Consider the following 24,742-nt stretch of genomic DNA (forward strand, 5'->3'; position numbering starts at 1 on the left):
CTCTAAGAACTTGCTATTTATAGATAGATACAGACAAACAAGATGAGAAGCTGTAAAAACAAAGGGGATGGCACTCATGGGGATAGAATATAGCTAGCAGTGCAAAAGCTTAGTTTTAATTTTTTTAATAGGTGTCATGGCAAAAGGGGATATTGTGAGCCTTGTTGGAGGAAGCATTGTGTAGAGCATTATGGAAAATTTGTTGTAAGGCTGATGGTCAGAGAAGCCAGGGATTTTTTGTTGCTTGTTTGTTTAAGTGTGTACATCTGACAGTCTATTATAAATGGAGTTGTTGCAATACGATGCATATTCAAGCGATTACCTGTACTTATCTATTTGTTTTAGTTTTCCTTACAACGACCTTAACCAAAGTTAACCAAAGGTCTGAAACTATATTCAGTTGGACAATTATTATTATAGACTGTAATTGTTCTTGTAAGAATATACCTGCTGAAAAAAATAAGGAATCAGTTAACAACAGTATATTCTGATACTGAATATCTGTCTCAAGTTTTTCTGATCTAACTTGTCACAGTCAAGACTGTCAGACTGGTCTATGAAAAAGGAGGAAATGTGGAAAAAATGGATTTGTATATTTTATTCCCTTGAAAGAAGTTGGGATTTAGGATTATTTTTTGAAGGTTTAAAATAGCCTTCTCTGAGACGAATCTTTTGTATTAATAGAGCTGAGACAGATCCTCACTTGGAAAGGGAACTTTCTTTTTTTTTTTTTTTTTTTTTTTTTTTTTTAAATAACTTAAAATATATGAGATTTTATTATTTAGAGGCTTTTTTCAAAAAAAAATCTGAAAACTTTGTTACATTGTGCTCAAGCTGAAGAATACTTACTAGAGTGAATAACAGATATAACAATTGGGGGAAATATCTATGTATGTAATATCGGATCAACTTTTAAAATCTATTTTTAAATTGTTTTTGAAACTTGGTACACTTAGAATGATGAAAGTTTCCTGATTCTGAAATGATAACACAGTGCATGTCTCAATAGATTATACGAAGGCAAAGAGCAAACAGAATTTGAAGAATCTATGAGGAGACTCTTTGAATCCATCAACAACCTGATGAAAAGCCAACATAAAACTACCATTTTGTTGCAGGTTGGTGTGTTCTTGGAAATTTTATTTTATTTTTATTTTTTAATTTGTTCTTGTATGTGGTTTTGTTTTGGCATTTTATTGTTTTCTTTCATTTTGGTTTTGAAATAGAGGGTAAGACACTCTTAGGTAGTTCATCTTTTGTTTCTCTTTTGTAACTGTCCTTTATTCAAGATCATGTTGCTTAGTAAAGTTGAAGTAGAAAAGGTCAGGAGAAGATAAATTTATATAACTTCAAACATGCAATGAGTGACTGAAAGAACTAAAATATGGATGCTAGAATTTCTCAAGGAATATAGGGAAGTGAAGCCTCCAGTGAGAGCTGAGCATTTCTTGAGTTTCTTCAGGTTGTGCTAAACAGGTATTCTGCCATCTTAGTTTGAAAAGTAAACTTGATAGTATCAGCATTTTGGAGGTGAGTTACTTAACTGAAAATAGTGTCAGTGTTTCCCATACGTGTCAGTGTTAATCATTCTTATGTTTTAGAACCCCATGCTTTAAGAAAACTAGAAAAGCAGGAACTATTAGGGCTATTAATATCAAACAATTGGTATATAGTTCCATATTGAAATAGAATGTTACCAGTGCTCTGTGCTTGAAGTAGGAAACAGAAGATTTTACTGGATTACTGCATTATTAATGCTTCATACATTCTTTCCCTGAACTCACTGTTTTATTAAGCTTGAGTTTTCCTTTGGTTCTGTGTTTTGATTCCTTTTGCTTTGAGGTTTAGTGGAAGACTGGATAAATTTTCTATCTTGAATAAATGTTCCCAGGTGACTGATGGTCTTGAGATTGGTATTCTCTGACACTGCCTGGAATGATGCATGCCTGCAAAAGAGCTAAACATCCGTACTACTTCAATTGTATAATACCATGATTATAGTAATGCTTTAAAAGCATTTGAAAACAATTCAGATTCTATCTGTGGTTATTTGACACTTATGTACAAATGTTCCGGGGAAAATTTTATACATTTGAAAGACATAGCATCAGAATCAGAAAACTTCAGAAGAAAAAAGATTTCTAACCAAAAGTAATACTGGAAGAGATTGTTTTTATAACACTGTTTGTTCTTATGGTAGTTATACTGTATTAGTATGTTAATCATCTACCAAATAGATCTTGGTGGCTTTTATGCTACTCAGGAGAGGCATGTCATGTCAGTGCATGAATGGAATGTGAAGTATCCCATTGTAGTTAAGGACCTGCTGCTGGAAATAAGTTTCTTGGAAAAACAAAATGAAACAAACAAACAAACAAACAAACAAACTGTCGTTAACTCAATAGGCATGTTGGTCACAGTAGCTTTCACAAAGGATGATACATATCTCAGTGACTATTTGGAGGAGACTTCAGTTATGGTACTTGAGCCTTCTCCTTTGGCAGGTAGATGAGAATTGTCTGTAACTGGCCAGAAAATTGGAGATCATTTCTGCGTTGGGTGAAATGGACCGGAAAGGGGTGGAAATAAATTTATAAATCTGCCTCTGCCTAAAACCAATACTGATTTTTCCCATTTAATTTTGGGACTTTAAACATTGTACTAGTACTTATTTAAATTTGCAGGGTAAGGGACAGGTTATTTTTCAGAGATACTGCAAAAGCCCATGATTTCATAGGTGTTATACCTTATAAACTCCCCAAATACCTGTGAAGTTTATTTGGGAAGATGTAAAGAATTATTCTGAAACCTAAAGTGTCTTTTGGTCTCTGCTGATTATTTTATTTTTTTAGACTCAGAAACTTGGAACTCAGTATTTTAGTATGTAATAATTTCTGAGTCACTTTTATTGATACCAGTCATACTCAGACTTGTGTCGAATATTAATTCAGTCAGGAGAAGATTGTTCGTAAAACTACATGTCATATGGAACAGCCTAGTCAGTGCCGGAAGCACTTTATTGTTTCAATTTAACTAATTTTATCTTCAGAGTGATATCTTACTTTCTAATCTGTAACATGCTGTATAAATTTATGAAAAGCTTAAAAATAAAAATAAAAATCTAGCTTTTCAATCTTCTGTTCTAAAATTAGCTGAAGTGAATAGATACTTTGATTTATCTGTCTTTCTCAAAGCTCAAGAAGCAAAATATGTGGTCATCTTTTCCAGTGTTATTTATGTAAGCTTTGAACAACCAAAAGGTTAAATTGTTAGTTTGTTGTAGGTAAACTAAAAATTCATATGTAAATCCAAATTAGCCTTTTTTGATACTAATGGAATCGATGAAGTTACCTCTTTTGCTTAAAGATGCAGACAATGCATTTCTCAAATTTACTACAATTAGGATCATCATTTCAGTATCCTAACTTTGCTGATGCAGAGCATTTTCTGATGTTTGAAAGCACTTGTATGAAGTGTGAAGTGGCCTGTTTTCAATTTTTAGAATGTTGATTTGTAAAGAGATTGCCACCGGTAGGCAAGATTGGGAATGTTATTAATTCACAAGTAAGAGATTCTATGTGGATGTGCAGAATTAAGGACTTCTCCTTTAAGGAGACTTAGTACATATTTACTTGTAATTCTTTAAAATGATAAGTTCAGAACTTAAGTAGTTCACTGCTGATGATACAGAAGTAGTCCAGGTCTTCTTCAATATGTAACCTGTTTGTTTGTTTGTTTTTAAATTTGTCTCAACAGGATGGTATTACAACTCTTGCATTTACCAGTTGCCTCTTTGTAGCCATTGCTGATGAATTCTTTAGATAGGGTTTTTCAGAAAGTTTATACTTCTGAGGATAAACCTTGTGAAATCTGGAAAGCTAGAAATAGATTTCCAGAACCTGCAAATAGTTCAAAGGAGAATTCAGGGGCCGGGGGGGGGGGGGGGGGGGTACTATGAAAACTGAAGTTTTCAGTAACTTTCCCTTCTGAAGATACGATTTCTATAAAGTATCTCTGTGTATATCATATCTTTTTTATTTTGAATAAAATCTGATCAATTACATGTATTTTTGAATTTCAGGTGATATGTTTTTATAAGGTCAAACTCTTGATATTTGATCTGTGCTCTGTGCCTATGCCTTTTCTCTGACAAGCCTATTCTCTGAACCTGAAATTAAAAGTGTAAGCCCTGCTTCTTTCCAAAAGTTGTGCTGTCTCTCGGGTGGATGCATCAGATTTGACCTACAGATAGTTTTGTCTTTTGCTAATATTGGCCATGCCCAGCTTGCTGTTAGGCCCTGATTTTAGTAAGTAGTACTCTCAATTCCACGCATGCTTTCAGAAACCTCATATGACACATTCTCAAGGTCATAGAATCAAAAAAAAGACGAAATTGTTTATGGCACTGAACAGCCTGAAAACAGTGTAGTATGAAGTTGCTATCTTATTACTCTCAATGTTTACCACACATTTTTGATCCATCCATACTGCTGTTGAATGATGCTGCAGTAGGTACTACGAGTTTAAAATGGTACAGAAATACATAGGTAATTTTTGAGAGAAGAAGGCTGGAAAGGTGCTGACAGTGATGCTTAGGTTGAGGTGTAAGTTGCAGTGTTGCCTTGATAGCAAATAAAATTAGACTAGGAAGCAAGGCATCAGTAGCTTCTGAGAATGTTCTTTTCATCTCATGCATACTTGAATATGTATAATGTAACATTGTAAATGAGGGCATCTAAAAAATTAAGCTTAGTCAGGAGTAAAGGTTAAAATAAATTTAACATTATATTATATATATATGAAATAATTCTCTACAAGGCTGTGGAGTTTCTGTGTCCCGCTTAAAAATTAATCTCTGAGGTCTGAACAATGCAGAACATTTTGTACTGCTTACTAGGAGATTTTTATGACTTCATTAAGGGCAGTGCTCAGTTGTGTCCATAGTGCATCATTTAAAGCAATTACTGCAAATGAAACTTAACAGTTTAAAAGAATGGATATACTTACTATTGTACTTCAGATGGTACTACAGATCTGAGTATAATGGTAGCTACATCCTTCCCTTTTCCCTCCTTGTACAGATACAAAATAGGTACTATATGGGAAGGCAAACAGCTTAATAATTCCTAGTGTCTCTGCAGTATTGCTTGAATTATTTCATGGTCACTGGTGGCACTATCCTTTGTCAAACATTTTTCAGAGCAACTGTGAATTAGTATAAAACAAAATTCAGAAAATCCTAATTGTACAGTATTTTCACCGACATATTACTGAAGTAAAACTGGACCTAGGACTAGTTTCTAGTCTACAAATTTACAGGTATCTGTACAGGTGTTTTAAATAGCCCCATTATTTCGCAGTCCTGTAGAGAATACATTTTATTCACCTATTTCAAGGAGGTACTAGTGGATAGTAGCAGAAGAAGATGTAATCTTGTTCAGGTGGCAGCAGCATTGAAATACTCCTTTGACCTTCCTGGAGTTGTGTATGAGTGGGGATGATGTATGCAGAGGAACGGTTTTATCTGAAGGCATTTTAAGCCAGCTTGATGTACTGTATATGCATCTTTGCCCCAGCCCAAATTCTTTCTTGTTGAATCAAGACCTGAATTATTTCTATGTAAAACAACAAACAAACAAACAAAAACAAAACAAACAAGTAAGAGCTGGCTAATATACTGCAGTAGACTCTCATAGGAATAAATTAATACAATAGCTTTATCCTTTTTAAAATATCTAAAAAGGAGCCAAAGAAAGCAACACCCTGATTGTATTTATTTTAATCTACCTATCCCCAATAAAGAAGAGACTAAGTTTTTAAAAAGGAATTTACAGTGTAGAGACTTACTGAGTCTACATAGGTTTGATTTTAAGACTTTTTTTTTGAGCAGCTCTTTCATCTTTGCAAGGTTTAGTACAGAAGCACTGTAATGTTGATAGCTAATCAGGAAACAGGAGACAGGTTCTTATTTAGTGACAAAACAAAAAGCTTGTCTAGCTATTGGCATATTAAAATTTCAAATTGATAACTGGAAAGAAAAACACTTTTTCCTTGGTCTTTTTCAGTAAAATGGGATATTCCTGCTAACATTCTCCTACTGCTGATTGTGTTTTCATGTGCTTTTCACTTTACTGTTGGCATTGCCTTGTTACTTACACTCCTGCTGCTCACTGGGAATATTTCAGTAAGCTCTACTTTTACTTTGCACATCTTAGTCCACCTATCATAACTGTTGTCTTATTCATGTACCTAAATTTCTTGTGAACAAACTGAAATATTGATACAGTGGTGGGATTGCTGTATATTTCAAACACTCAGTTTATGCATGTGAAGGGTCCATTCATAAATACTTGTTTGGACTAATCTTTGTCTGATAGTTTAAATATTTTTCTGGTTATATGAAACCAAGATCTAGAAACTCAGGAAAAGTAAATGTTTTGTGGCTGAGATTCTGTGACCTGTTGACTGTATGCAATATCATTCTGATACTTTTTTATTCAATGAGTTAGAATTCTCTCCATAGTAGCCAAAAATCAGATATTACTTCTGCTCTGACATCATTTGAGTGCAGCTTACCCTTTTCTCTTCAGCCACCAAAGTGATATAAGCAGTACAAAAAATTGTAAATTTTTTTAAAAGGATAGCATGCATACAGTAGTATGATTTTTTTTTTCCTCATTTATTCCATTTTATAGGAATGTACACCCAATGTGGCTCTGCATCAGATAGACACCAAGTTATGTAGTAATCCATGGAGTATCAGTATTCTTTTGCAGTTCCTGTTTTATGGTTGTTACACCTCTTGATAGGGCTTCTGCTGTTGGGAGAATTCCCTTCATGAGTTTTTGTGGGCTTGAGACTGTTTTCTAGTTTTTTCTCTGTTGTGTAAGTTTATGTAGGACAAAAACTTGGGTCTCATGGTTCAAGTACATTTTGGGGATTTTACTTCAAAATTTCCTTTTCAGTCTCTTCTGCAGAAGAGAAGAATTTTAGCTGAGTGGGTTAACATAGAGGTTGTATTGAGTTTTATTGAAATGACGGGAGAATCTCGTGTGGCACATAGCTGTAAGTATTAGCAAGACAGAGCTTTTTGCCCCATCATACTAAAATCATTGACTTTTGCTGTTTCTTCCTAGAAGCTATCAAATCACTTAACAGCAATTTGATATCAGCAGTCATTTCTGAAACACACATTGAGAGATGGAACATGCTTTTATAGTGTTGTTTTGGAAGCATATAATTGTCAAAACTCAGTGTTACCACTTGAAAATGCTTGGCCTGTGTATAGGCAAGCATAAGGATTAAAGAATTTGTATAGATGAGAGCGCTGTGGAGCCCTTTGTAATATTTTTTTTTGAATTAATGAATTTACTCTACATTTAAATCATTTGTTTTACCTTGTTTACAGGAACTATAAAGTGTTCTGAGACTTCCCCTGATGTGTATCAGTAGCTCATAATTAAAAAGCACAAGTACTTATAGTTAATCCAGTTCGTCATTTATTGTAATTTAAGTATGTATGGACTTCAGGGGCTAATGGCAAAACTCCTTTTTGGGCTTTTTAAAGTTAATTTGCGTTTCGTGTTTTGCCACTGTAAAGCTGGAAGTGCATTCTTTACTTATTACAATTCATATAAGCAAGTGACATAAAGCAAGAACTATGCTGATTTGAAAGGTGAGCAGTAAACTCCACTATTATGAGTGGAAAAAAAGTGTCTAATTTCAGCATGCATTTATTGGATAAAGGGCTTAATCAGTCCTGCAGTGTACATCGTATCACCTAGAAGAAAAGACACAGTCTTTGTGTAACCTGTAGTTTTGGGATTTCTTTTAGTAGCTCAGGAAGTATAATAGATGGAACATACCTATGATGGAAAATCAGAGCTATATCAGAAATAGAAGACTTTGCAGTAACTTAGTTCCCAGCAAAATGTTAGTAGCAAGTTACACCCTAAAGTTGCATAATAAGGTAAAGCAGCTATTAATTTTGTAATTCTCATTATCTGGACCATGAAGAGGTTAGTCAAATTAAAAATTTATATAATTTATTCTCTTTATTGTAGTTGGATTTATAGCAGCATGCTAATGTAATTCATGACTTCCAAGTGTTTTCTTCAATAGTAAATTCAGTGAAATCTAAAATCTTTCATCTCAAAAACAATTTTATGACAGTGAGTAGTGCAAGCTAGTCGTTGAGAATGTTTGTGTTTAAATGTTAGTGATGATTTTGAATTTGAGGATTACCTCTTGAGTATTCTTGTCCATGATCCTTGTCTTCTTTTAAGGTTTGCTGATTCCACAACATTATCAAAATACATCTCAGAAATGACTAGGAAAAATGATAACTTCAGATAGTTTAGCTGCAGAGGATTGGTTAGGGACATGATGCTCCATTTCATCTTCCACAGAAAGCGTAGCCTTTGGGGTGGTTAGGTGACTGTTATCCTTTCTGCCCTCTGCTTGGCACATGTCTGGGACAGACTGATATAGGTTATGATCAAATTGCTCCTGTAAACAGTGCTCAGTTTACATATGTGCATAATAAAGATGGTCATAGTGCCGGTGGTTTGCAAGCAGAATATGATTCAATTCATGCTATTGTATTGAAGTTCTTCTGCATATCTTCAGCATAAGACCCCTTGTGTAAGTACTGCTTTGTGATGAAATGGTATTAAAATATCATGTGAAGTTTTAGTTGAGAGAAGAAGCCCAAATTTATCACTTTGTTTTGCATGTTTCTGTTTCAGTGTTTGTATTCAGTGCTCTGTGTTGTGTTTGTACGACATATGCACAGATAAACGTACAAAAGTAACACGATTTGTATTTCAATTCAGGTTGCTGCTTTGAAGTATATACCATCAGTTCTTCATGATGTTGAAATGGTCTTTGATGCCAAGTTACTGAGGTGAGCTGATTTTGAACGTTTTATAGATGTATCTATCACATGATGTGTACAATTTAAAACTAATTTGTACCTGGAATTAATTATTAATTGGTTTATGTGAACAAAGCTATGGTTGTTTCTGCTGACTGAGACAGTGATAGAACTCTGGACATGTGTTGTTCTCATTTGATTTGACAGAATTGAATATTGAGGCCCAATTCTTAAGCAGTAACTCCATGAATGAAATGAACAAGTGGATGCTATCATTTTTTCCCCCTTGAATAAGTGCTATTCAAGAAAACCAAATCTGATTTTTGCAGTTAGAAATAAGTATGTTTATTTGTCAAAGAAGAATTGCCTCCACTGTACAAGAATAGTTTTACTGCCTTAAAAGAAAAAGGAAATAAACATTTGTAAACATGGCCAACATCTAGATCATTCTCATCTTGTTACTCTTGAAAATTATCTTTGTAACCTGTGATACAGGAAATAAATCTAAATCTTAAAAAAAATAAATAAATATTTAGAAATATATAGTACTTTGCTTTTGCTGTGTTTCTTATTAACACGTGATGAATTAATCTGTACTGTATTTATGACACTCTCCCTTTACATGCAGCCAACTGTTATATGAATTTTACACTTGCATTCCGCCAGTGAAACTACAGAAGCAGAAAGTGCAGTCCATGAAGGAAATAGTGCGCAGCAACCTTTTTAAAAAACAAGGTAAATATAAAATGCCTTTAAGGCTTTAAATAAGTAGGTGTGGAAATGTTGACTGACTTCTGTTTTGTGCAATTCATGTTTGAAATTGAGTAGAACTGATACTGAGAAAGTGTGAATTCTAGAAGTCTGACCTCTGGAGAGGATTAAGCTTTCTCAGATTGCTGTTGTGCAAAGCATAGTTGCTAGCAGAAAACACTGAACAGGTAGATCTCAGAGGAAGAGTTTTGTATTTTTCCTCTGATATAATGGTTAGATGGATAGAGCTTTATATCTATCCTTTGAACCCATTTGTAAACTCTATATTGAAATAGGAACATGAAATGAAACCTTGTGAAGACGGCTTATAGTATGTTATATAAGGCTTTTGCTTCAGTCGAAGAAAAATCCTGACTGTGCTGTAATATAGCTTAGCTGCAATGCAGTTCCTCTGTTTATAGGAATCAGTATTTTTCTTGACTTTTATCAGATCTTAGTGTCTTTTTTCATTCTCAGAACAGGAGTAAAAAATGATACCAACATGTTTATGCCTAGTTTGTGCTTAGTTTTCCTTTGTTCTGCTGCAGATGGGGAATTTTTTCTCAAGGAGTCCTAGCAGAGAAGCCTGGATTTTACCTGGTTGACTTCATCTTGACATTTAAGGGTTCTGCCTCCACTTTTGTGGACTGGATGGCTTACTTCTATCTTAGCATTGTACTGGTGTGTAAAAAGACCACAAGAGCTTTGAAAGGCAAAAGTTCTGCTCAAATGGTTGGCCATTCTCTCGTAATTTGTTTCTGACAATTTGTAGATAATGATTCTGGGAACTTTGCAGTTAGTGGCAAGTAGTACTGAGCATGGGTGGGCAGCTCTGCTCATCTCATTCTCATTGCTCTATATTGCCAGAAGAGTGATGCAGTTTGAACTAGCAAGGATAGATGGAAATTTGACTTTATTTTACAGCTATTAAGAGCAGATCAAACAAGTTAACTTTCAAACAGATCTAAAACTGTATTCATTTTTTTTTTCAGACAGTTTACTGTATTTCTATTTTCCAAGTAGTTACTGAGATATTATTGCACTACTGGTTACATTTACATCTGCTAAGATCAGAAGTATAAGTCTTAGCTTTTGTTTCTGCTTCTTGTAGGAAGTAGCATTTAAGACCAGAAAGAAAGACAACCTCTTCCAAAACTGAAAGACATTTGGGTTAAAATGGGTTAAATGGGTTAAATTTGGGTCTCCTCAAGAAACTGACTGCTCTTGCCTTGGACTGGCGCATGCTTCGTTGGGTTAGAAACTGGCTGGATAGCCGGGCCCAAAGAGTCGTGGTGAATGGAGTCAAGTCCAGTTGGAGGCCAGTCTGTCTCCCAGGGCTCAGTGCTGGGGCCGGTCCTCTTTAATATCTTCATCGATGATCTGGATGAGGGCATCGAGTGCACCCTCAGTAAGTTCGCAGATGACACCAAGTTAGGTGCGTGTGTCGATCTGCTTGAGGGTAGGAAAGCTCTGCAGGAGGATCTGGATAGGCTGCACTGATGGGCTGAGGTCAACTGCATGAAGTTCAACAAGGCCAAGTGCCGGGTCCTGCACCTGGGGCGCAATAACCCCAAGCAGAGCTACAGGCTGGGAGAGGAATGATTGGAGAGCTGCCAGGCAGAGAAGGACCTGGGAGTGATGGTTGACAGTCGGCTGAATATGAGCCAGCAGTGTGCTCAGGTGGCCAAGAAGGCCAACGGCATCCTGGCTTGTATCAGGAACAGTGTGACCAGCAGGGCTAGGGAGGTGATCGTCCCCCTGTACTCGGCTCTGGTGAGGCCGCACCTCGAGTACTGTGTTCAGTTTTGGGCCTCTCGCTACAAGAAGGACATGGAGGTGCTCGAGCGGGTGCAGAGAAGGGCGACGAAGCTGGTGAGGGGCCTGGAGAACAAGTCCTACGAGGAGCGGCTGAGGGAGCTGGGCTTGTTCAGCCTGGAGAAGAGGAGGCTCAGGGGCGACCTTATCGCTCTCTATAGGTACCTCAAGGGAGGCTGTAGCGAGGTGGGGGTTGGTCTGTTCTCCCACGTGCCTGGTGACAGGACGAGGGGGAATGGGCTTAAGTTGAGCCAGGGGAGGTTTAGGTCAGATGTTAGGAAGAACTTCTTTACTGAAAGGGTTGTGAGGCATTGGAACAGGCTGCCCAGGGAAGTGGTGGAGTCACCATCCCTGGAAGTCTTCAAAAGACGTTTAGATGTAGAGCTTAGGGATATGGTTTAGTGGGGACTGTTAGCGTTAGGTCAGAGGTTGGACTCGATGATCTTGAGGTCTCTTCCAACCTAGAAATTCTGTGATTCTGTCATTCTGTGAAAATAAGCCAATCTCTTGAAGTCTTTATCTCATTAGAATTCAGCTAGATACCTTGACTATGTTTAACATGGAGAAATTAACTGTAAGCAGTAATGTCCTTTTTGTGTGCATGTACAATACTAATGATGTTTGCAACATATATGTATGTAAGATACCAGCCTCAGCTCCTCAGATAATGACAATTTTATTCAATTTCCAGTAAACTAACTATCTGCCTCAATAGTTACAGATTTAAAGGAGCAGAGTAACTCTAGTTCTAATAGTACTGAGGATACTACTTGTTTTTGTCTGTATTTTGCTAAAGTTTCTGCTTTTAGTGTTGATACGTTAACTTCCAGCCAAATAGTTGTTTTGCTGAAAGAAAAATTCAGATTTTTATCATTCTGTCTGTGAATCTTACAAGCCAGAGAATAAGGGCAGGTACTGCTGTGGAATAACAATAGCTGGATATTTTTCTTTAAAGAAGCTTGTCATTGAAATGCATTTTTATTGGTTCATATATCAGGAGTCCTGGTCAGAAAAACAGCACCCTTTATAATAAGAAATAAATCCCTAAGAAAGATCCAGAAACAAGTAGCTGAACATAAAATAAGCTGTGTACTTCACAGTTCTGTTGACTTGCACCTTCCTCCTCCTGGTGTACACTAGTTCCTTCTTTCCATATCTATGTATGCTCCAGAAGAAAACAAGTGTTTTTTTCACCACATTGTTTATGACTGTTCAGGAGTAGGACTTTGTGCTGAGTGCTGTACAAAATCAGAAGAAAAAGCAGCTTGATAGGAGGAGCTTGCAGGCTCAGTAAAAGGAACTAAACAGTGTAACACTGCACGTCAGTGCACCAGCAGCGTAGTAGTTGTCTTTGCTGCATTTCTGCTGGGGGACACAGAGCTGTTCAAGTGTAGTTAGTTCTTTACAGCTTTTCTTAAACTGTCCAAATTCTGCAATATATATAGTTACATTGAAGGATGCCATAAATTATTGTGACCTGTACACTGTTACTTGTCTGCAGACTCTGCTCTTACTGGAAAACGTGGGAGCTGATGATTCTTAGTTTGGTTATTTAGGTCAGTCAGTTTCCTTATTGATATATGGGAACACCTATATCTTGCATTTGGTAGAAATATGTGTCAACTATACATATGCATCAATACAAGTCAACTACTGAAAATCAAACTTTGCTAGCAAGAGTAATGTTCATGTCAAGTAATATTAACCCTTGAAGCTGGATGTCTGGATTTGAATTAGAGAGTTTAGGATTTCCTTTATAGTACTTGAAGACAGATGTGTCTGTTTGCCTTAGTCTTATACAGTCTCTTTAAGTGTTTGTGCTCCCACAGATTTCTGCAGGGTGAAGTTATCTGTCTCTTTATTATTCATGTTATATGGTAATGTAAGATGCTTAATTTACCCCAGAAGAATATGTTGTCTTAACTTCATTTACAACATGTTAAGATCATATTTACATTTATTATGGAGATCATGCAGCATCATAATTTTTTCTCATAATAGTTTTTATTTATTTATTTATTTATTTTACATATTTGTTAAAGCACTAAAGCTTAGAGTCCAATCCAGTATTTAGAACATGATTTTCGGCGTTGTTCTCTGAATGCTCCACAAATGCATAAGTTACAGATTTGAAGATAGTGTCGCACGCTCAAAAGTATTCACTTGTTTTCAATAAATTAATGTTTTTATGGTGGGGCATTTGAGTCAGGTAACAAGCATGTGTATAATAATGACCAAATGCATCAAAAATGCATGGTAAAGTGGTAATCTCAACATATATATGTAGTATTTGAGAAACAGTTTTATTGACAAATATAGAAATAAAACAATATCTGAAGTATTACGTGAAATTTGAAGTATTCTGTAAGCTGATGCAAACTGTCAGAGGGCAAGTTCTTGGGGCATCAGCCTGTTGAGACAGACTACTTCCATTGGGCAGTAGTGTAATGTAGGCACCTTCAGTATTGACTAGGTTTGAGGCTGCCATATAAATATTATTTCTGTTTTCCTAATAACAGCTCTATACTTAATGCTTTCCAAGTATTTTGCTGCTTGTTGTCAACCGGAGCTTTATGTTAGATGTAGCTGAAAAAAAAGCTGAAAAAAAGAAACAAAACAAAACAAAAAACCACCTTTTTTAAAGTAATAAATAACTTCCATGTTTTCATGTACAGTTTAGTGCCAACAAGCCTTGAATCCAGGATCCACTGAGTATATGGGTATATGGCATTTTCTGACTGTACTGGTTTTGTAAAATGAGATTTAAACAAGAAATAAACTGTAGAACCAGTGCACAAGTACATCTCAAATCCTGTGTTCAGACAGTGGTCATCTGCTGGAGGGGGAGAAAGGCAAATAAAAGGTAAGGGAGATAGGGAAAGAATTATAGAGGAAAATACAATTTTGGCTAAATAAAACCAAACAATTTGCTTTATTTGTTGCAGTACATAATGGCTAAAGTATCCCTTAATCAATGCTTAGGGCAACTTACAGTTCCTTTTCTAGGTAGGAGACTTTGTTTCAGCCACCCTTGGCAATTTTTGCTGTTGCTTGCATTGTTTATATCATGCTTTTCTCATCAGTCTGTGTGCTTGTTGTGTGTCCTCCCTTCAAATCTGCAGTTTGTCCTAAGATGCACTTGCCCTTCTTTCTTAGATGTATTACTTAGTTGTGAAATGGTATCCCACTGTAAAGAGCCTGTAACTTTTACCCAATTGCACTGAAGGATATTTTCTTTCAGCTCTTTACTGAAGAATATGTTCGTATGTGGCAAATGTGTTTCTCTGGGGAATCTAGCCATTCTACAAACTTTCGATTTTTTATTTTTCATGTTATGGGAGTCATTCACCCTAGTTGATATTCTAATAGTAAATGAAAGGTCATTTCTATATTTATTCTGTCTTGTGCAACCACTGTATTTGTGACTTAAATATTGAACTAATTGCTGGTAGGAGAAGGGAATAGAGATGGGCAGGCTTTCTTTCCTTTTTGTTTTATCTAAAATACATGTATTTTTTTCCCATATTTCCTATGCTTACTTTGGATTTATCTATTTGACAGCTATCTGAAAATCATTTCATTGTAAGTATTTCTTTAGAATTTAGTTTAAATTCTGTGTAAAATGTTGTTTGGCAACTGTCCACAGTATGAAGTCATCACATTAGCTGAAAATCAGGTCACTTTAAAGAGGCTTCTGCAGATGATAATGAAGCAATGGTAATGTCTTGTTGCTAGTGAATATGTGTCTGTATATTTGTTAGACATATTAAGATCTCTGAGTATTTAACACTCGTAACTTAAAAGCATAAATTTCCTGGTCTGATATTTAACAACATGCTTTGGGCAAATGGTTGGGTTTTGCATGTAGTTAACCATTGCTGTCATATATTTAAACAATCTATAACAGTCCGTAAAGGAGCTGTGTGTAATAAAACAAAGTTGATTTTGCAAAGATAACAGAGGGTTATAGTTTAGAAGAACAGTTAAGAAATAGTCATCAGAGCTTAAGTGTGTTGCTTTGCTCTTGGTCTCTGCAACTCCCGCCCCAAACCTGCGGTCTTAATCTTTTCCCAAGCTATATTTGTGGTTTCTCCCTGTCAGCTCCAGATCTGGAACTTACTTTTGTATAAGATGGTTTTGTTTCTATTCAACTTCCATTCTATAAGGTTCCCAAAGGAGGAGTCAGAGGTTTGCTTTCCCATGACATGGCAAGTACCTTAATTTGATGCTTGTCTGTTTTTAGTGCTTTTTGCTGCTGATCTGCTGCAAATTTTCCAGAAGCAAAAGCAGTCTTTTCCCAGTTCTAAAGGTTGTCTTTATTCAGTGGTTATTAATCAAAAGTTAGTGAGATTCAAATCCAGTTACCATTATAGTCTGCTTAGCATGGTTTTTCTTTTATTACTCTAACAGGCCTTTGCTTTAGCTGCAGTCTGTTAATGCATAATGCTCTGTAAAGCTTTTATTGCTTGCAGATAAATAATAGTAATGGATTGCTGCTTGCTTGTAAATGCAGGTTGTCTGAAGTCAAGAAATACGTAGCTGGTATATCATAGAAAATGTCTACCTCAGAATATGGTGCAAGTTATATGAAGGGTATATATTTTCAATTTTGAAGTTTTTAGGGTAATAATGTGTTAAAAGTTTTGCTAAAAATATTTTTAATTCTGAGGAGCTTTTGTAAAAAAACAAAGTGGAGCTTTTGTGTACTGCTGACCAGATAATCAGCACGTTTTAATTTTTCCCAGACGAGTAGTTAGTAGATTCATTTAATCTTAGTTATAAATTCTAGAAGTGTACAAAACCTCCTTGTGCAATTTTGGCTAATATCAAACACTTGACAGCAAAACCATGCGGTGAGGACTGTAAATGCAGAATATAATACTTATTTAAAACCTTTACTGCCCTAGCTGTCTCACACTGGGTATTAAAATCCTGCTTATCTGAATAGGTCATTGTGATCCAAACTTGCTCTAGTAACTGAGAGTGAAAATCTATGCACTTTTTTAATATATACAAATCACAGTGTGTTTATATGTATATGGTGATTATATGCACAAGATCTACTTTAAGATGATCTTATTAATATGAAATATATAATTATATAACAATGCTGAGATGATAGTGTTTTTAGACGAGCCTGGGGAAATACCAGCTGATGTTTTTAATTATTAGTTTAAAATTAAAGATGATCCTCTGAAGAAGCAGTTTTCCAAAACAAAGAATTCAGGTGGATATCTTTTTAAAATAAAGCTAAAATGTATGCTGTGTAAGTCATTTTCTTGCTCATCAGAGAATATTTATGCTAACTAGAGAATATGCATTGAAAGATTTTGTATTTCAATGTTTTGATGAAGTGAGGGAATGATGTCTTTTTTTTTCTTCTTCTTTTTTTTTTTTTTTTTTTTTTTTTTTAAGAGTTTTAAGCTTACACATATCTGTACTTGACAATTTCCATTCACTGGGATGCATTTTTTTGCTGGGGTGCAGGGAATTTACCTTTTCCTATCATCAGTGCAACCCAGTGAGGGTCAAGTAGACTCTTCCAAGTATGTTTTCCTTTTCATGAGACCATTCCATGAAGAAGTTGTCATCCCTCTGACACTTACTGTGGCTACGTAACAAAGTTACTATTGCTTCGGTAGTATTCCCTTAATATGTGTTATGCCATTTAATCATAGAGCTTGTCTTTTGGGTGATGATCTTAGTATTTTCCTTTCACCTAAACTGTCTCTACATCACTAATGGCAGAAAATCAGTCTTGGGATAACTACAGGGTGTTTTTACTTGTAACTGATATTTTAAGATAATTTGCTTTTATGTTGTATTTTCATATTGTTTAGATTTAACCTGGAAGTTGTAAGTATTGCAGGGGAAAGTCCACAACATGTTTAATTTCTGGCACTGTGTAATGTGAAAAAAAAACAATATACAGTTATTTATCTGACTGATACTATAGTGGTATGAAAAAAAAATAAAAATCTGTACTGTGCTATTTTAATATTGAGCACAGTGAAGAGAAAACAAGTCCTTATTGTACATGACCATAGTTTAAAATAGAAATAAAACTCCAAAACCCAGCTTTTAATGTTCTACATCAAATACAATTGATTGTAAAATACATCACATTTAGCACTGTGTTTGTAGGGTGTGGACAATGCCTGATTCATTACTTGAAGCAATGAGGTGGAAGTAATTAACAAGAATGGAAGCACATGTAGTGTATTACAAAATACTATGCAGCATGATAATTTACAATATCATTAACTAAAGTTCACGTTTATCTAGAAGAGGTAGTGTTTTTTTATTTTGCTGAGAATATGGAATATACTTAACTAAAGTGCTAATTATGATGAAGTCTATTCATTTGCATTTTTCAGATTATCCATTTTTCCTCCAGCTTTAACACTTAGTCTCTTCCTAAGTAGTTCATTAGAGTACCAGTTGAGCTCATTCACCAATAGCAAGGTCAATACCCAGTGGTATTGTCTATAGATCCTACAATATAATTAGATTTCATATACTGGTAGTTCTCTTCCTTTACCCATTAATGTTCACCACTTTTTCTAAGGAAGTAGAGTTGAGATAACAGGAAAAAATGTTGTTTTGTTTGTTTGTTTGTTTTCAAAAAAAAAAAAAAGACATAAAAAAACTTCTTACAGATGGGTATGGTGGTTAATATGTTTCAGGGGCTGAATGTACTGGGAACTGCTTGTGCACTTTAACCATTAAGTTTTTGAATATTCTTATGTGATGTTTAAGCACATACGCAGACACTTTATCCAGTTTTTGCCTTCAGATAGTGTTGTGTCCCTCATTAAAGGACAAGAAATCTTAAACTTAATTTTGACATTTTCCTTGTAGATCTGTAGATGATTCCTTTTGTGAATATATCTGAGGGAAAGAAATGGTTGTCTTGTCCTTCATAAACACCCTTACTGGGATTTCAGTATCATTTGATGTAAGGAATGATCTCCTGGAAGATATTTTTCCCTTTGCATAACTGTATTTAATGGATTCATCTCTGTCTCTCTGGAAAGTCTCTTTTGGACCTGCTGAAAAAAGTTTTGGTAGAATTTCTTAATTTCTGTAAAAAGCATGTGTATTGATGCACACTTAGTTTTTAGGAAACCTATTGCCAAAATTTCACAACTACCTCTCTGTTTTTGACAAATAACCGTTTTTAGACATAAGTGTTTACCAATTGCATGAAATTTTTGCTGCTGTTATTGTTTCCAAGCTTACAGTGTTTGGAACTAGATTTTTATTTAAGATGAACATGGAATATTCACTGACATTATATTGAAATTTGTAAATCAGTTAGCCTTTGGAAAATTGTTTTTTATTGGTGTGAAATGAATATCAAATTCTTAATTGTACATGTATGTGAATATAAATAAAGTGTATATGTTCACATTGCTGCTTTTCACTTGGTATTCTCTAAAGGTCCACTCCCGACTAGGAGTTTGTGCAGTAGCAAAACACTGAGATCTGCTTCAAAGAATATAAAGTACAAGTAGGTCACACAGATGGTCATTGGCAGGGTTGGGAATAGAGCTTCAGTCTCTTGGCTCAAAATCCAGAGCCTCTGATCACTAGCTGCAGACATAGCTCCTGCATGTTCAGCATATGCAAAGCTCTTGCTGATTTCTGGAGGCAGCAGCATCAAGAGACATATGTTAGCAGTAGGGGTTAATTTGCCAAATGCTAGAAGAAATGCTGAAACTATAGTAATTGTTTTTCTAAAGGAAGAACTCCTATTTTATTTAAACAAAATTTTATTTAAACAAAATTTTATTTAAACAAAATTTTATTTAAACAAAAGTTTTATTTGTATTTGTCTGCAATTAGACTAGTTTCCTAATATTCATGTATATGTTACCAACTTCAGGTATCTGTGGAATGCCCTGATTCTTCAGTTTCACTGCTTGAAAGGTATCAATAGTCCATGTTGGTGATCTAGAAGAACAAACGTTTAGGTCAGATCTGAGATTTATCCCTTAGTACATATTTATATATGTCCTATATTGTTAAGATGTAGTTGAGTGAAACTGTCTGTCTGTTTGCAGTTGGTTGGTCCTATGCTATGTATATTGTGTGTTGTTACAGGTTAAAATGATAACATTTTAATTGCAGTATGATTTTCAATTCTATAATATTCAATTTAGTCAGTCCCATATAAAATAGGTAAACTGAAATTTGTTAGATTAGAGGTGCATTTCTGTGCCTCTAATTTTAATTGGCAGATAGAACCATAAATTATGCATATATCTAATACACAGTATATATTGATTTATATTTTTGTTTAATTTCAAGTTATGCTTCAGTAGCTGTTGGTCAGCTCTTTATGAAGAAACTGGGGACTGGATTTAATATAGCTCAGTAGATTGGAGTTATAAAAAGCTACATTGCCACTAATAAAAAGTAATTTTAACTTAGTAACAGGGATTAACACAATAAATGATGCAACAGCTGATTCACATATAATACTGTTGGCAGAAGCATTAATTCCTGCATCATTTTATAGGTTATACACTCTTCATTCTGTGTAATGAATATCCTCTGTCACATTTGTTAGAATCACATATGTTTGTTAAAACCTTACCTAGTCAGTTTGTTTCGTTGTATAGTATGATTCTTGAAACTGCTAACAGCAAAATGTAATGTATTATAAACAACAAATCTGAGTGATAGAAAACTTTGTCCAGTACGTATACATGTATTCCTGTAGTAAATGAAAGCGAGTTGTGAAATTCAAGCCACAAAGTGTATGCTCTGTAAAGCTTGTCCAGAAATCAAAATATTTTCATGACTTTTAATAATAAACTAGTGACAACTTGTAGGAGGAGAAGACATTGCTTTGTGTAATAAAGGACAAAGTGAATACCAGTGGGTTTGGCAATGTTTGTTTTGTACAGTGTGTTTGGTAATAATGTTTTTGTACAGTAGAGCCTCAGGAATCTAAGATTTTCCTGTTAGATACCGACATACGCTTTTGTGTTAGAGCAAAAAGGAAAATGACTCTTACTTTCATGTTCTTTAGAATCCTTGTTTCTCACAATTTGAATTTGATACATGGACTATGACCTCTTAGATAACATACATGTAGGTTTGCATAGCTGTATAATGCCTAACTTGCACAAGGAAGATAACTTCTGATCTTTTCTTCTTGTAAGCATCTACCTGAAAAATCAATGCTGTAAGTTCAGATAAGTGCAAGTAAGGATCTACTTAGGGAAATATTAAAGTTAAAATTATGACACCTAATTAGAATTATTTGATTTTTCTCTGCTGTTTCATCCAATTAAAGATGTGGAAATCTGTGTTTTGCTTTTGTCTTCAGGACTGATAAGAACTAAGTTGAAAAAAAAAGTTGAATGAATGCTAGTAATTTGATGAAGCATCTTTCAATTTTATTACTGCCAGAAACGAGTTACAGATAAAATAATAAGAAGAAGAACCTAGTTTCATAATAAGTTGTGATATGAGTACTTAAGCTGAAGTAATTTGTTTTTCATTTTCTGGGATTGTTTTCCTGCACTGTGTTCGACACAATTTTCCAGCATTTCAATATGTTTAAAAGTAGGAAATTGTTAATGAATTTTACTCTCCCTTTTTTAGCTACTGGGAAAACCCCAAAACACTGTTCATAAAGTCCCTTAAAAATATCTCTACACTGAAAAATAATCTCTCATGTGGATCTGCTCTTGAATTTTGTACTTAGCTTTAAAAAGATTCTTCTAAGAAACACTTCTTTATCCTTAAAGTATCACATCTCAAATCCTGTATTGCATACTTTTATTCATGCAGTTGTTTGACATGGATATGGAGGGCATATGCATATCTACAAGTATTTGTTTTCATGAATTTATAGTGACACATTGCGGGTTAAAGCCATTATTTTCTTGTGTTTATGGAGAAGTAAGTAACATGCTAGACATTTTGATAATTATCTGCTACTTGTAACATTTTCTTGGTCTTGACCCATTATGGTAAGTTTTTTAAATAAATACATCAAGATCTTTGCTTTTTGGAGGGAAATACAAATCTAGCTAGGTAAACTAACTTTAACAGTGAACTTCTAAATGTAAAACAGTCTGCTTATAACTCTGTCAAGTGGAAAAGAGAACAGCTGTATTACAAGAGTTGATACAAATCTCTTGCTTATTTTAGTTTAGTGTATCAATTAAACAAAATGTGGAAAGATGAAAGTTGGAATTCATCGATACTCCATTGTCCAAACACAAGGCAAACTTTTAAATCTGTTGGAGAGGACATGCTGACAAGCATTTGTGGCTGGCTGGCGGACTGCAATGATTGCGGACAAGCTGGAAAATGCACTGAATGCTCAGTGTTGCTTTAGCTATAGCAAAGGTGGCATTAGATGTTGTTTTGGCAGCCTTCCAGTAAATGACACAACTCAGCTCCCAGCCAGAGTTCAAGAAACTTAAAGCTGGGAATTGGATGCATTCTGCAGTACTTGAAGCTTGGTGGTGGTGTTCTGTGACCGTTAAGCCAGTACCTATTCTGCTGTCTAACCTTGCTGATGCTTGCCCGGAATGGTCAGCTCCAGCACTGTGTGCTGACTTTCTGCCTCAGTACTGGATTCCGGGACACACAGAACTCACTGCTTACAGTGCTGTCAGTCTATAGGTAATCTACAGTCTCTCTCCATCTTTGGCTTTAATTTTAACTTCATGACTTTTGTGCTCCCAACAAAGAGTTACATGGTAAATAACAGAGGGAAGACTTTCAGGAGAAGGATGCCTGCTGTTGTGAACAGATGTCCTTTGTGAAGAAGCATGGCACTGTAATTGTGCACTGACTGCCATCAGAAGTCTCTCCTTGTTGAAAGGATGTTGTTCACTGATTTTATTTTTAAGGCTTTGCTCTAAATCTGTATTCAAATGACACCTATGTCCTTATTAATTTGGCATGCCAGTTCAAGTGGGCATGAAACCATCCTAACAGATGGCTCTGACTGCAGTCTTGCCAGGTAATCAAGGGTAGTGTTTCCTAAGGGAGATAAAAGTGGTGTTAAATCTTTATTACTGTTTTGGCTGCACATATGAGGCAGTCAGGAATGAAGCACACCTGTGATTTTTGCCGAAGGAGACCCCAAATGTCTTTTCTAATGACATTATTGCATTAATGACATTAAGTTTGAGTTTCACTTACCTGGTACAGAAGAAATCATTAGCTATTTTCTAAAGAGTTCTAAATAGGGGAGTAACACAATTACACACAGCTATGTTTAATCCTTTACCAGAATGAATCTATCTGAACCTTAATGAAGCTATTACCAGGGAACTTTGCTCTGAGAAGTGTTAGAATTTGGGACTGATTAAAACGTATTCTAAAGAACAGTATTTCTTTTGAGGGACATTGATGGAACAAATGTTTTCTGTGTTCAAATACAGTTTGAGGCAATATGTTTTATTCTAGTTTCCAGGAAAGGCCAGTAAAACATTGATCAGTTATTTTTTCATGGATTTTAAAGTTTAAAAAGTGTGTATGTCTTTGCTGGCAATCTTTCTTCTTACATCATTTATCAAACAGAAAAAAAGCAACTAGCACTTAAATTTATGAAGCAAAAAAAGTAGCTAGTACCTTCCCCTTTCCGTGTCCCTCCCATCTGTGTTGAGCTTTCTTGAAAGGGTGTGTGGGTGTAGTGGGGGAAGATTGCTTGATGAACACAAGTTATCAAATACCATAACAGAAAACTTTACTTTGGCTATTTCTTTCTTATAGCTGTAAACTTTCCTTCCATAGGTTTCTTAATTCCTACTCAGCTTTTTTCTAGCCAATGATTTGTTGATGTTCAAATGAATACTTTGTTCATTTTGCTACTTAACTTGTGTGTTCATATCTTAATATTATAAGCTGGAATTTATATAGCCATTCAATAGAAATTTTTGTCCCATGGTAATAGGATTACTACATGTTTTATATAAAAAGCTGGTGAAATAGTGGTATAGTTTTAATGTAAATATCCTGTTGGAGGGAAGGGGGAAAAAAAAAAGAAGTCATGACTGTAGTTTTCTGTTAATATTAATCCATTTGCAAGCTCTGATTGAGATCAGGGGTCATTTGCTACAAATACTAGACCTTTTCAGTTATTTAGATTATATGAGTATCTTGGAATTGCATCCTAATATAGGATGACTTCAACTTATAAGGCTCTTACAACACTCATTTTTTTTTTCCTTTTCTAAGAATATTGTCTTTTATTTCTATTTAATACATTAAAAGTATATTATCTTAATTGTTCCCTACACAGAAAATGATGTAATTTTCCTGTATTGTGTTAAATAACAAGCTGAGTTTATGTAGGCGCCAGTCACAAAACAGAAGTATATAACCTTAATCTAAGCAAAGATAATTACCACAATCCATTCAATTTGCTTTTAAAAATGTATTGAACAGTTTTTGATTTTTTTTTTTAATGAAATAATATAGATAAGGCTAGTTCAACAACTTTTGAATTTCCTTATAGGTCAACCCTTCAAATTTGTTCACATCAGAAACTTCACAGTAAATAATTGATCGGCTGCATATGTTAAGTCCTTTTAATGGATTCTATATGTATCAGCTATGGACTTCTTTCATTTATAATGAAAATGTAATGGGAGTCATGAAGCTCACAGATAAATTAGCTTTTGAAACAGGAGGAAATCAATTATACTTTCTGCTTCAGCTGTCCTCTAAGGATGATTTTTTTTCCTTAGCAAGAAGCTCTGCTTTCTTGATATTTAACAAGTCTGGATGGCTTCATACGTAAGAGGAATTATGCCCAAGACTTATTTTTTTTACAAAAAGGTGTGTGTATGTTTGGTTTAGATGATTTGGACAGTTGGATTCTGGTTGGAAAAGTTTTAAATGGCCTCTGAAAACACTGGTATTAAGGAGTTCTAAATTCCTTCCAACAAAGAACTTTACTTCCATACTTCCTTAAGGTGGGCAGTGCATGGTCTCCTTTATACTTTCCAGTTATTGGTCTCACTGGCATGTGGTATTGCTGGCATGTGGAGTGAGGTGTAGTTTAGTGATTAGTACAGCCATAATATCTACCATGCAGTCCTGACAATTTCTATGTATAATTACAGATACAAAATGCACATCAACTAAAATAATAATAAATATTAACTAAAATACAGGACTTCATACACTCTCTTAATTCACTTTTGAAATGAAGTTCAGTAAGTACAGATTTTTATTATGATTTATAATGAAATTGCTTCCTGTAACTTTAAAAACTATCTAAAGACGTTTTTTGTATTTGCTACTGTCAGTCATTTCAAGGGT

At 34.9% G+C, this 24,742-nt stretch overlaps 1 protein-coding gene across 1 annotated transcript in view; it reads left to right on the forward strand.

The window, feature by feature from the left end:
- DOCK2 (dedicator of cytokinesis 2) overlaps window positions 1-24,742 on the forward strand; it is a 188,082-nt gene that overhangs the window by 38,142 nt on the left and 125,198 nt on the right. The window contains exons 23-25 of the mRNA XM_082771334.1: window positions 1,010-1,118; window positions 8,835-8,905; window positions 9,504-9,610. Coding sequence (XP_082627460.1) covers window positions 1,010-1,118; window positions 8,835-8,905; window positions 9,504-9,610 — 287 coding nt within the window. The remainder of the gene's footprint in view (window positions 1-1,009; window positions 1,119-8,834; window positions 8,906-9,503; window positions 9,611-24,742) is intronic.

This window comes from Aythya marila, assembly GCF_965140915.1.
Source record: "Aythya marila genome assembly, chromosome: 14".
In the NCBI taxonomy this organism is placed as follows: domain Eukaryota; kingdom Metazoa; phylum Chordata; class Aves; order Anseriformes; family Anatidae; genus Aythya; species Aythya marila.